This window comes from Ananas comosus, unplaced genomic scaffold, assembly GCF_001540865.1.
Source record: "Ananas comosus cultivar F153 unplaced genomic scaffold, ASM154086v1, whole genome shotgun sequence".
Lineage (NCBI taxonomy): Eukaryota > Viridiplantae > Streptophyta > Magnoliopsida > Poales > Bromeliaceae > Ananas > Ananas comosus.
In genome coordinates this window covers 393-12,670 of record NW_017891068.1, presented here as the reverse complement: position 1 = coordinate 12,670, position 12,278 = coordinate 393, and the positions used below count along the sequence as shown (strand labels likewise).

The following is a 12,278-nucleotide window of genomic DNA, read 5'->3' as shown; positions in this document are numbered from 1 at the left end:
CAGACGCGAAAGGAGAGCGCGCCAGAGCGAGCCAGGAGAGTGGAACAGACCTTGCGGGCGAAGGTTGGGGGAGGAAGCTGGCTGCAGGTGGGTTCGAAGGAAGGAATGCTATGGATTAAGGGAGGATTTGGGGTGAGGGAAGGGGTTTTGATCGTGGTGTGTGTTTTTGAGAGTTCTATTAGTTGTGGGGTCATTTATTATTGAATTGGAGACGAGAGGACGGTCCGCTGATATCTGGAACCATCCGAATGGAAAAAGAGAGGGATTCAGACTATCACAGAGAGAAAATCCAACCTCAGCAGGCCCCAATTCTTAATTCTCTGTTATGATTAATAGTACTATTCCACTCATAGAATATGATAGTATAGTTTACAACTGTACTTGAGCACCTGCATATAGGACAGATTTGAAACGTAGCATCCCTCAAATCTTTTTTCATTTTTTTCTGTTTATCTTCTAAGAAGTAACCTTTAAATTTTGATTGAGCTTTTTTTTTTTTTTTTTTTTTTTTTTTTTTTTTGTACTTTAGCCATCTCAAAAAAAAAATTTACAAATGGTTATACAAAATTTATATTTATTAAGTGTCACACAAGCGCTAAGCAAGCGTGGATGGCAGTGTAGGTTAAGTCAAACACGGTGAACCATTCACCGTATTTGAATACGGTATTTTATTATTTTTCTATCATAATATTACGTAATATTTGGAGTTTAGGCTTCGTTTGGTTCGGATATAAACAAGAACTGCTTATTCCATAGATAGGTGTAGTTCAGGTACAAGTTTGGAATAGACAATTTTTGTGTTTGAATGAAAATTAAGTTGTTTCCGGAAATAAGAAAAATAACGTTTAGATAGATAAGATAGAATAAGAAAACCGGTGGATGGTTATAAATAGAAAATAATGATATTGCCACTTACATTATATTTAAATTTTAAAATTTAAATATAATATCTAAATTTTTAAATTTAAATATATAACTTTTAAATTTCAAAAATTCAAAATTTAAATTAAAATTTTTAAATCTCAAATTTAAAAATTCCAAAATTTAAATTTAAGATTAAATCTAAATTTAAAAATTTAAATTATCAAATTATAAATTTAAAATATCAATTTAAAATTTTAAATTTAAAATTATAGAAGTGATTGGATTCTCAATTATACAAGTGAGGGGTCCATGGAATCATGGTCTTATCCTTGGGCTTTTTATATTTGTATATATGGTCATTTTCAAAGAATTTTCTCTTAATTTAGAGTTGAATATTGAAAAGCAGTGTAACATGTTTGTGTTTGAGGTGGCTTTTTTTAGAATAATTCTTTTAAAAGGTAAAAGCATTTGATAATATATTGATATTAATAGAATAGTCCTAACTAATTGATTATATTATCCTAATTATAATTAAATTTAATATATTTATTCTGTCAATAATAATTATTACTCTTTTAGCCTTCATAATTATAATTTTTTTGACCTAATATTAAGAGAGTAGATTTTATTATTAATTGAAAAAATATGTTGAATTTTATCACATTTACGTATCAAATTGTTTAATTTTCTTGCGCCTATTTTTGAACAATAATAATAAGAAGAAAATTCTTATTATATATAGCTTGGCTGTTAATTATTAGTGACCCAATGACAGCTCAATGCAGAAGTAGTTGTGGAAAATTTTCCATTAGGCTTACAATTTTGACTCTGAAAAATAAATCATATAAAATTAAAAGTCAAAGTACAAATTTAGTCACATGGGTTTTTCTTTTTCTACACTGGGGCCCACAGTACCTTGAATATATATATATATATATAGAGAGAGAGAGAGAGAGAGAGTCCGGCTACTATACTAATGTAGCACGGAGCGTCACGTGCTACCAAGTTATTTTCTGATAATGCGGCTCTCCAAATCAAGCCGACATGCCGAGTCTCCGTTAGAGCTGATTCACACTATTGAAGTAATTTTGGAACTAATTTAAATTTTTTTCACAGTCATTTGACTATGATCAAAAGATTACAAAATGACGCTTTAATGGCGATGTGGTGTGTTTGTGAAGTTAAAACGTTGTAAAAAAATCCATATCGATGAAATTTTATAAGAAAATTCTTTTCACTATATTAGAAGTAAGATCAGTATATCTGATCATTGAATTAAATCTTTATCATCATATTTTTGTAGATTTTTATTTCTCAACCGTTCAAGTTTTAGACTACTGTGGTATTGATAGTATAACAGATATCGAAAAATTAATAACATAGTTTCTAAATACTTAATCGATGATGAATTAAATCTAACAGCCGATACGTTCGATTTGGAACCACAATCACGAAAATAACCTTGGAGCACAGGAAGCCTCCGTGCTACCGATAGTATGTAGCCCTGCTCTATATATATATGATATGATATAATATATAGAAAGAGCCCTAAATTTCTTGGCATTATTGTAGCAGATGAAAATACATCCTCAATCAGGTAGAGATGTGGACGTGGTTGGATTTGTCGAATGTTGTTAAAAATTAAATCGAAATCTGACCTTCAAATGTCAAAATTTGAATCTAAAATTTAAATCCAAATAGATTTTAAAATTCATATATAAACGTAACTTGAACAACAATTTAAAAACCTAACCCGATGCCGAACCCATGAAACAATTTTTTTTGTCCAATATTTCACAAATTATATATTAAATCCATTTTTTAAATACAAATTCAGATATTGCATCAAATTTTTATGATATTCATATATAGTATAAGGAATGATCACATTCGGGTTCGGTCCGGGGTTGGTGCTAAGTTATAAATCCTTACCGCAAATATATCCTTGGTATTTTTATGTTTTTGATATCCATATTGCGAAGATCATAATCCGTTATAGTACAAAAATAAATCCATTACATTCGACATTCATGATTCGTACAAAATTTTTGAAGATTCGTCTTATAATATTGAATCCCTACTAATTAGAAGAGTCACTTTTTAAAACGATTTATTAGGTATATAAAAATCATAGCTCTTAATTTTTTTTAAATATATGAAGTTGTTTATGTAGCTGATCTCAAGTGGTCAAAAGGCTTCACATAAAGCAAAACTACATTAATTAGTTTTTGAAAATTGTTGACAGTTTTCATATGGTTAATAATAATCAAAAAAAACAAAAATTTCGTAGCACGATAATGTGATTCCAATATCTAAAAATTTTGAATTTGATAAAGAGTATTGCAAAAAGCTGATACTTATTACAAATTTATTCAAACACAATTAGTTGCAGCTAACTCGACGGATATAAAAAAACCACACACACACACTAATGGTCAAACTTTCTCTATTTTATTACTTGTTTTTAATGTCATACATAAAATACATAAGCAGAGAAGAGAGTTTAAATAAAGCTTGTATATTTTTAAAGCTCATAAAATTTTGCTTCGGCTTTTTAATTGTGACAAAATTTGCCAAATTAGCAACGAGGTATCATATTTTTTAATCCGAAATGTATCGGGCCCATATTTCCGTCAAGATACATTGTCCGCTTATACACAAAATTATACGCAATCTCCTTGCGCTTCGTGCGGTACTAATCCGCGAAATGCATTGAATGTGGACGCAGTAGCACGTAGCCACGTTTGAGGCTCTATTCATTCTCCCAAACTAATTAAGCTCTGAGTTGTATGTTGTATCTGCCCACAACTTTGGCATCGTACATTCTAAAATTTAGAAATACGAGGAAAAAAAAAAGGAAAAAAAAAAATATATGAATAAATGAACGTAACTACAACGAGGTACAATTATTATTGTATCGCACGCTACATATTTGTTCCCGTGCACGAAGTTTTTCGAGATTCATTGGAGTTACGTGCACGAAATTTTTTATTGATATATTACATGGATTAAATCCCTGTACTTTTAAAAAAACTAATAATGTCCCCTTCAAAGAACAGTTTTTTTATCAAAATTTTAAGTGTCCGTGGTCGTATCCACCGTACTGTACTGTGCCAATAAGATACCGATACAATACAGATCTCGTACCGATGGCACAACTCAAAACCTTCTATTTTTTAAATTAGTAAATAATTTTCTCAATAAAGTTCAAAAGATTTAATAAAAAAATATAATAAATAGTTAGAATATTTTATTGCTAAAAAAAATAAATATTTTATGCTATTATGTGTCGGCACACAAGAATTTTTTTGACCGGCACGTATCGGTACGGCTCGGCATACACCGTGTTGTATCGTACCGGTAAGTTTTCGGCACGATCCTGTGTCACGGTACTTAAATCCTTGCTTTTTATCATGAGCACGATGATTCCAAATATTAGAATGAATTAATTATCCAATAAAACTTCTCACATTTATTTTTTATTTCAGCTTAAAATTATGATTTCAATCTAAAGCAATGTATCGATCATAATAGTAATATTTTTCGTAAAAGAACATTCCATTTATAAGATGATTTCTTATAATGCATTCCCATAAAGTTGCGACAGATATACATGGGAAAAATTTTCATGCATTTAAACAAGCCATGAAGATACTATAGTCGCAAAAGAAAAATATAAAAACTTGGACTTAAGAAAGGTATATACAGAAACAATTTTGAAGGATTTTAAGTGACCGTGTATCTACCGTGCAGTATCGTGCCAACAAAATATTGACACGATATAACCCCGTGCCGATGGTACAACTTAAAACTCTTTATTCTTCAAATTAGTAAGTTTAAAAAATTTGATAAAAATACAGAATAAACTGTTAGAATATTTTTGTTACTAAATAAAATAAATATTTTATGCCATTATGTTCGGCATCAAGATTTAAAGTACCGCCCCGTGCCGTACGTCACAAGACGACACATACCGGGCCACCAAGAAGGGGGCCCCATTGGGGGGGGTGGGGGGGGGGGAAGGGGGAGGGAGGGTTTCGGACCCCCCTCCGTGCCTCGGCATGCAGCGTTGTGCTGCACGAGACAGAGCGTCATGGCGCAATGTGCCACGGCACAGTGTTGCGCCAGCACTGTACTTTTTTTTCTTTTTTTTTTTTTTTGCTTTTTTGCTTTTTTTTTTTTTTTCCTTTTTGTTTTTTGCTTTGGGTTATCCAAAGAATTTTGGGTACCCCACACCCCCGCAAAGATATTGCAAATCGAAAATTTACTTATTAGATAAGTCAAAATAATTATAATTTTTTATTTTATTTATCAATATACGGACAAAAGATTTGTCAAGCCTTCCGCTTCCACCACAGACATCTATTTTTTCTTCACAAATTATTTTAACCGTAAATTTTTTGGTGAATTAAGAAAACAAAATCGAACTCAATAAACAAATTTTTAGCCACATCAAATATAAAATTTTATTTTTATGCTAGAAGATTGAAAATACTAATAAAATTACTTTACATACAAAAAAAAAAGTTATAAGTTTGTTAATTGATAAGTGTAGTAAGCTATATATAGCATATATTCATAATTATTTGATTAAACCTTTCAAATAATATTATAAGAACTTATTCGAACAAAAAAACTGAAATAAGTTCGCGCCAAAGCGTGCCAGTACAAGGTTATGCGTATCCATCGGCATGCAAGCGTACCATGTGTCGGCACGGAAGCCTGCCGGTGTTGTACCGCGCCAGGGAGGCAGTAGCACGCCCCCGTACCATGGCAATTTAAACCTTGGTCGGCACACATGTATTCTTTTGTAACCGGCACGCATCAGCATGGCCCTACACATATCGTGTCGTACCATGCTGACAAGCTTCCGGCACGACCTCGTGCTACGGCAATTAAATTCATGGGTTTAAATATATCTAATTACCTTAAAATCTATAAATCTAAACTCAGATATTGCATATGGAATTGAGTAAAGAAACTGAACAAGGAAACATTTGACTTATCAAGCAAATAAAGATGAGAACCAAAACCTTTCTCTGTTTCAAACATATAACAAGACATCAAGTTTCTGATGGGTAAAATCACGATTTGTAAGAATAAATATCTTATTTTGTCAAAAGTATCCGAGTACGTCTCGAACCAAGTACAACAATGAAGGATTTAGAAATCCATTTTCATGTGTAAATAGCATTAGAGTAAATCCATGTATCATCACAATACAAAGTTACCTACTAATGAAATTATAACCTAATCAAGCAATTCGGATATCTGCGTCTTCCTAAAAGCATCAACAGCAGCGAGTTGCGCGGCCACCGCCTTGTTCGGGAAAATATTATCCGCTTTCATTCTCTCTCTAAACCCGTACGCAGGGGTCTTCGCATTAACATAAGCTAGAAGTAGCAACTGATACTGCTTCATCCTCCCAGCATACGCAATTTGTCTCAGCCTGTTGAATACCTTCTCTGCATTGTGAATATCTCCCCTTTTTGCATAATTTTCCAGCAAAGTAATGTATGTGTTGTAGCGGGGCTTAATCTGATTATTCTGATTAGCTCTTTGCAGTATGGAATCAGCTTTTTCGACCTCACCAGCTTCTACGTAAAGCTTCACCAGCACGTCCAAAGTCGTAGGACCAATTCTGCAGCCATTATCAGACATTCTCTTAACTAAATCCTTCCCCTTAGAGAGAAGCTTATGGTTTGCATAAACCTTCAACAGGGCAGTGTAGTACATTGAAGAAAGCTTCTTCCATTTCTTCAGCACTTCCTCAAAAGCCTCTTCGGCCTTTTCTACCAGCCCTAGCTTTCCCCAAGCTTCTATAACGGCTAAAAACTCATCTATACGGGGGCTAGCCTCGCACTCTTTCCAAATCCTTTCAACTTCATCGGCTTTCCCGAGAGCAGCGTAGAGAGGGAGAAGCGCCTTGCAAGAAGCACGGTTCTCTTTAATATCACTGCCTTCCATTTCCTTCAAAGCAGCTTCGGCCTTATCCTTAAGACCTGCGGAGATGTAGTGCTTTATAACCATGGCTTGAATCACAAAATCTGGCTCGATACCGTCACTCTTCATCGTCTCCATAATCTGTTCCATACCGGATATGTCTTTGCTAATGCCTTTAGTGTCCACTAGAAGCTTGTAAGTGAAGAGAGAGGGTTTCACATTTTCCTTTTCCATCAGTAAAAGGACATCAGCTATCTTCTTCTTGTTGATTCTTTTGTAAAGAAGTAACAACTGGTTGCACGCGAAGGTAGAGATCGGCAAGCCAAGATCGCGCATTTTGTTGAAGACTTCTTCGGCTTTTGATACATTGACGGCACCGACACAATTGGCCAGAAGGGTCCGGTAGATTATCTCGCCTCTACAGGATTGGGGAATTTTCTCGATGAACTTCTCAGCTTTGTTGATGCCGTACACTTTGGCAATCAAATCTAGCTGCGAAGCGTAATCACGCTCAGCAAAATCTAGGCGCTTGGTTGATTCTAGCCACTCCATAAACTGCACAATAATTTGAGAGAAAGAACTGAGATTGAACAACCAAAAGAAAATAGCTGTCTTTGGTAAAACTTCATGACTTGCTGCCTGTTGGCTTTTCTGAACTTAGTAAATACTGTTTATATATGAAAGCACTTCTGCACTTCAGAACAAAATCATGATTGAGCTACACTTGATTTATAGCATCAGAGACATTACTTTTATTAATATGAGCCGTCCAGTGTTGATGATCAGATGCCGTAAAGTAGAATAAAAGAAGAAGAAGAAACAAACATTAACAGAAAAACAAGGATAAATAGAGAAAAATCTAACAGAAGAGGTAGACGGCCCAGGGAAAAGTGCATCAGTAGTTTATTGAAACACAGTAATCAAGGATCTTCTCTGCACAAACCTTACGCCGTACCGATTCTGGTGTCGCTTCTCTTGCAATTGTAGTTTATTTGTCATAGATTGCAACTAATTATTTTATGGAAATATTGGTGTCAATCTCCTAATTGTGAAGGCATCATTCTTGTTCAATTGTTATCCAGAAAGTTTGGATTCTACAATGTGCTGATCTATTGATTGCGATATAATATATTTAATCGGATGTTACAAGGTAGAGAAAGCGAAAAAAAGGCCAAGAAATTAGATGAAAAAGAGGGGGAAGAGCAGAAGAAATACCCTAGGCTCAAATAAAATTAAATTACACAGACACATTTTACTCAAAAAATGATCCCATTCCTCCAGTATGTTTTCATGGTAGCATTAAAAGTTAAAGACTATATTATGCATGTTTCATGTATAGCTAAAGCAAGAATTCTCGTGCCAGTTGCCACAGTCTGGCATGGTCGGCACGTGCCGCCTGTACTGATAAGGCTGTGCCACCCATGCCAATAAGGGCATGCCGCCTGTGCCGATCGCGTTGACAATTAAAACAGAGTGTGTGCTGAGATATGTCAGCGTACTGTGCTCTGCCGCTAGCACACAAGCACACCCCATGCCAATGGGCACCAGCGCACCCCGTGCCGGTGGCACAACAATCCTTGAGTTAAAGAAATAGACCATGAATTACGATCACTAGATAACAAACTAATATTTTAAGTTATTAAGCAGCATTGAAAATTAACAAGAAAATGTAACAGTTGAAATCCAACTAAAGTAAGGCCCAAATTTGAAAGAAGAATAGGCCCAAACAATTTGACCTAAACTGAACACACAAAAAAGGTTTAGTTCAATTCCATCCATCTCTGCTATTCGGTTTGATCTGGTTTAATAAAGTGGAATTTTCATCATCCTATTTTCGTCGAGCTCTTGCTGAAAAAACCTCACCTAATATTTCTATGCGTTAGAGCATGAAACTTGATGCGATAGCGAAAATCACACTTCCTTTTTTTCATAACTCAAATCCAGTTAGCCTTGATTACTATTCAGACTTCGAAGCCATTTAACTGACTATACCCGCAAAGTACATATTAAAGCCTATTATAATTAACATATAGAGGCAAAATCATCAGCGTAATTTTCTCATCTATGTTCAGCTGAATATTATTAGCGTGTCTGGAAGCCACCCAACAATTTCACCAAAAATGAAGCAAGAAAAATATAATACACGAAAAAGAATTGCCATACAGAATATTCTACGGAAAAAAGAAAAACTACTAGGTGAATAAGGAAAATTTCAGGACCTGTAGTGCTTTTGCATATTTTTTCCGCTTGCGAAGAGTAAGAAGCGTGAAAGATACTTCATTTCGTCCCAATGCATTGCCTTCCTCAACCCATTTGTTAAGCGCTCCCGTTACAGCTGGTCTTGAAGCATCTATTATAATCTTGAAAAGAGGAGTTGAGCATACCTTCTTACTTGACACCTTTTTACCTTTCAAATCAGATTCGCTGTCTGATAAGCCAATAGATTTATCAGCAGCTTCACCAGAATCTTCTTCCGATAAGTTACCTTCTTCAGATAAGTCAATCGAATTATCAGTTTCAGGAGGCACATCAAGATCAGAAAAGCCCTCCTCTGCGTCATCCGCTTTACTATTGGACGTAACGCAAGCCTGAGAAGAAAGATTCCTACCCCATAGGAAAGTAGGAGAAATAGAAGAGCCACAGAGGAGGGACTTTGGGATATAGTAGCTATGGGAACGGCCATACTCTTTTCCTTGGCGCACCTCTCTTTGCTCTAAGTAATTGCTTGGTGTTTCCGGTATGGCGTGACAACAACGAGCAACCACAAATCGGTGAGTGTGGCTCCTGAGTATAACAAGAGATAATTAGAATTTAACCATTACTCCTATAGTGAAATTATAATGATTTTAACGAATAATTTGCATACAAGCCCATAATTTGATCATATAGATCAATTTACACAAAATTTTGAGCGGGATAAACAAATGTTACTCCAATTATTAACAACCAAGAAAACATTTCCGAGAAGAAAAAAACAAATTTAGTCAATTATTTGGCGAAGACAAAGTGTTACATAAAATTCAGCAAATGAATGTTTGATTACTCATACAACCGAAACAAGAAGTTCTTCCATGTAAATAGTAATTCCAGTATCTTCACATATGTCCCTGAAAAGTTTGGATTCTGCATTTGTACCTCAAAGTTATTAGTTGCCAAATAGATCCCCCCGAATTTGAAATTTTGCAAATTTGTCCCTCGAGGTCAGTTGACAGTTTAAAACTAAAACTAACCATACATTTTCTTGTAAAAACAAATATTTACCCTTGAAAGAAATATTTTTTACCATCATTTTTCACCTCCAACATCACTATTCTATCTCGCATGTTACTTTACGCGAACCCTAAATCCAAAATTCTTCCTAAAACTTGTTAAGGCCCACCTGTGCTTTTGCTTTCAGCAACAGTTACCTCTAGCAGAGTGAAAAGTTCGGCGCTTCGACAGCTACGGAAATTAGAAATGAGATTCTGAGGCCCGAAAGCAGAAGCTCCAATTCGGTGCTTCTGCTTCTGTTGCAGAGAAAATGTGGAAGGGATCTCAACATAATGCTTCTTCTAAAAGCACTACTCGCACCAGCACTTCATCCAACAACAACAGGGCCAAGCAGGCCTCAAGGGAGAAATGGGGTCACCACCGAATACAAATTAACTCGAAAACACATGCTGTTCTTGTAAGGAACAAATGGAAAATGATCGAAATAGTGGGCAAGATCGAAGCATCACCTCACGGGAATCGCGGCGCGGCGAATCGCCCACATGGTGATCTCGAGCACTCCGAAATCGTGCGATGGGGAGAGGGGAAGAAGATGCCCAATAACCCTAGAGAAGAGGCTAGAAGAAGAAGGGGAGAGGTGGTGGGGACGGAGAAACCCTCGAAACCCTAGCTCTCGACCACCATGGGAGAAGGGAGAGGGAGGTTTAAGGCCCTCAACCCAAAACCCTAGCTCGCGATCGGGGGTAGCGACGGAGCGGTTTATTGCTTGAACCGGATCCGGTTTAGAGAGGTACCGGTCGGGCCGGACCATGGGTTTTACTCAAAACTTCCCATTATTTTTTGGTTAAAATGTATAGGCGCCCCCTAAAATTTAACTCTTTTACAAACAGACACCATAAACTTTTTTTAAAAAATTTTTATTAACAGCTTAATTTAGATATTTTTTTGGTTAGTCGTTTTAAATATTTTGTTAGAATCAAACGCCTACGAGATATGCACTTAACAGATGCAGGAGACCGAACTTCTGATCGCTTCGTGTATACCTACCGTGTGCATTTTTACTATACCAGTCACATCACATCAGCTGTGTGGTTTCGTTTAGTATTATTAAAATTTATTATTTTCTTAAGTACTAATTTTATTTAATTTAATTTTTTTAGGCATAATTAGTTAAATTACAATAAAAATATTTTTTATAATCATAATGGGACAAATAAATTTAAAAAAAATTATTTAATTGGTTGGAGACACTAGATCACTAATATAGCGGATATGTTCTAGAATTTTTCATGGTAGTGTGGGAGAGCAAATGGGAAAAACCACTTTACGTCTCTAAACCGGGTATGTTCTAGAATTTTTCATGCTACATATATATTAGTTATGAAAATTGAATATAATTGTTAAAATCCGATATTAGATTGCTGGAGCGGGTATGTTCTCTAAACCGGGTATGTTCTAGCCTTTTGGGAGGACCGCTGGAGCGGGGAAACAACGCTACGTTCGTCGTTCCCCGAGTTGTTTAATTTATCTCCTCGTAAAAATCTGAAAATCAGTGACGGTTTGAGTAGCAATGGTTGATGCTGGGAAACGATTCTGAGTGGTGACAGCACTGTTAATCCTAGTGCGTACCCTGGCATTACAGCACTTATGAACAGGATTTCCAATGCCCCTATTAATCAGGGACAGGATAGTGTACACTAGCGTTGGAGCACTGGCGGATGTTTTACGGTGAAGTCAGCTTATTCAGCTCTGCGTGACAGAGGCACGAGGGATGCACGTACGAGTAGGATTTGGTCACTACGCCTACCCCTAAAAATGAAAGTGTTTTGTTGGCTTCTGCTTAAGAAGAGGCTGCTTACAGCTGACAATTTGGTCAAAAGGGGATGGACCGGCAACACGAAATGCATGCTCTGCCGATTGGAAGAGGAAACGGTCGACCACTTATTCACACAGTGCATAATTACCAGATTTCTTATGGCAACGACCCAGGAGGATGTCCAATTAGGAGGTCTAGGTGAGGATGTGCATCAAGTCTGGGATAGATGGGTAGGAAGAACGATAACACATCCGACCGCAACCGGTCTTATAGGAATTATAGCTTGCTGGTGGGTCTCTTGGGAATCTAGAAATAAAGCGATCTTCGCAATGACACAGAGCGACCCATCAGTCGGTATTTATAAGATTAAGCAGTTGACAGACCTGTAGAGAAAACTTAGTCCAGTAGAGTGACCGTACTTTCTTTTTCTCTTTTTTTTCCGCCT

The 12,278-nt window shown here is 36.0% G+C and overlaps 1 protein-coding gene across 1 annotated transcript; it reads right to left on the bottom strand.

Moving 5' to 3' along the window:
* Positions 1–5,968: 5,968 nt before the first annotated feature.
* On the bottom strand, positions 5,969–10,746 carry LOC109704607 (pentatricopeptide repeat-containing protein At1g80270, mitochondrial-like). Its single transcript, XM_020225367.1, has 3 exons — positions 10,527–10,746; positions 9,027–9,591; positions 5,969–7,362 (listed from the first exon to the last, which is right to left on the bottom strand). The coding sequence occupies exons 1-3, from the start codon at positions 10,559–10,561 to the stop codon at positions 6,115–6,117; spliced, it is 1,848 nt and encodes a 615-aa protein (XP_020080956.1). The 5' UTR covers positions 10,562–10,746; the 3' UTR covers positions 5,969–6,114.
* Between the last annotated feature and the right edge of the window lie 1,532 nt (positions 10,747–12,278).

What these genes read in the sequence shown, in the direction of transcription:
- LOC109704607 (XM_020225367.1), bottom strand. Translation starts at nt 10,561, where the DNA reads ATGTGGGCGATTCGCCGCGCCGCGATTCCCGTGAG. An exon ending in CGCGCCGCGATTCCCGTGAG is followed by an intron (nt 9,592 to 10,526) that starts GTGATGCTTCGA and finishes TGTTATACTCAG; the next exon opens with GAGCCACACTCACCGATTTG. An exon ending in AATATGCAAAAGCACTACAG is followed by an intron (nt 7,363 to 9,026) that starts GTCCTGAAATTT and finishes ATTATTGTGCAG; the next exon opens with TTTATGGAGTGGCTAGAATC.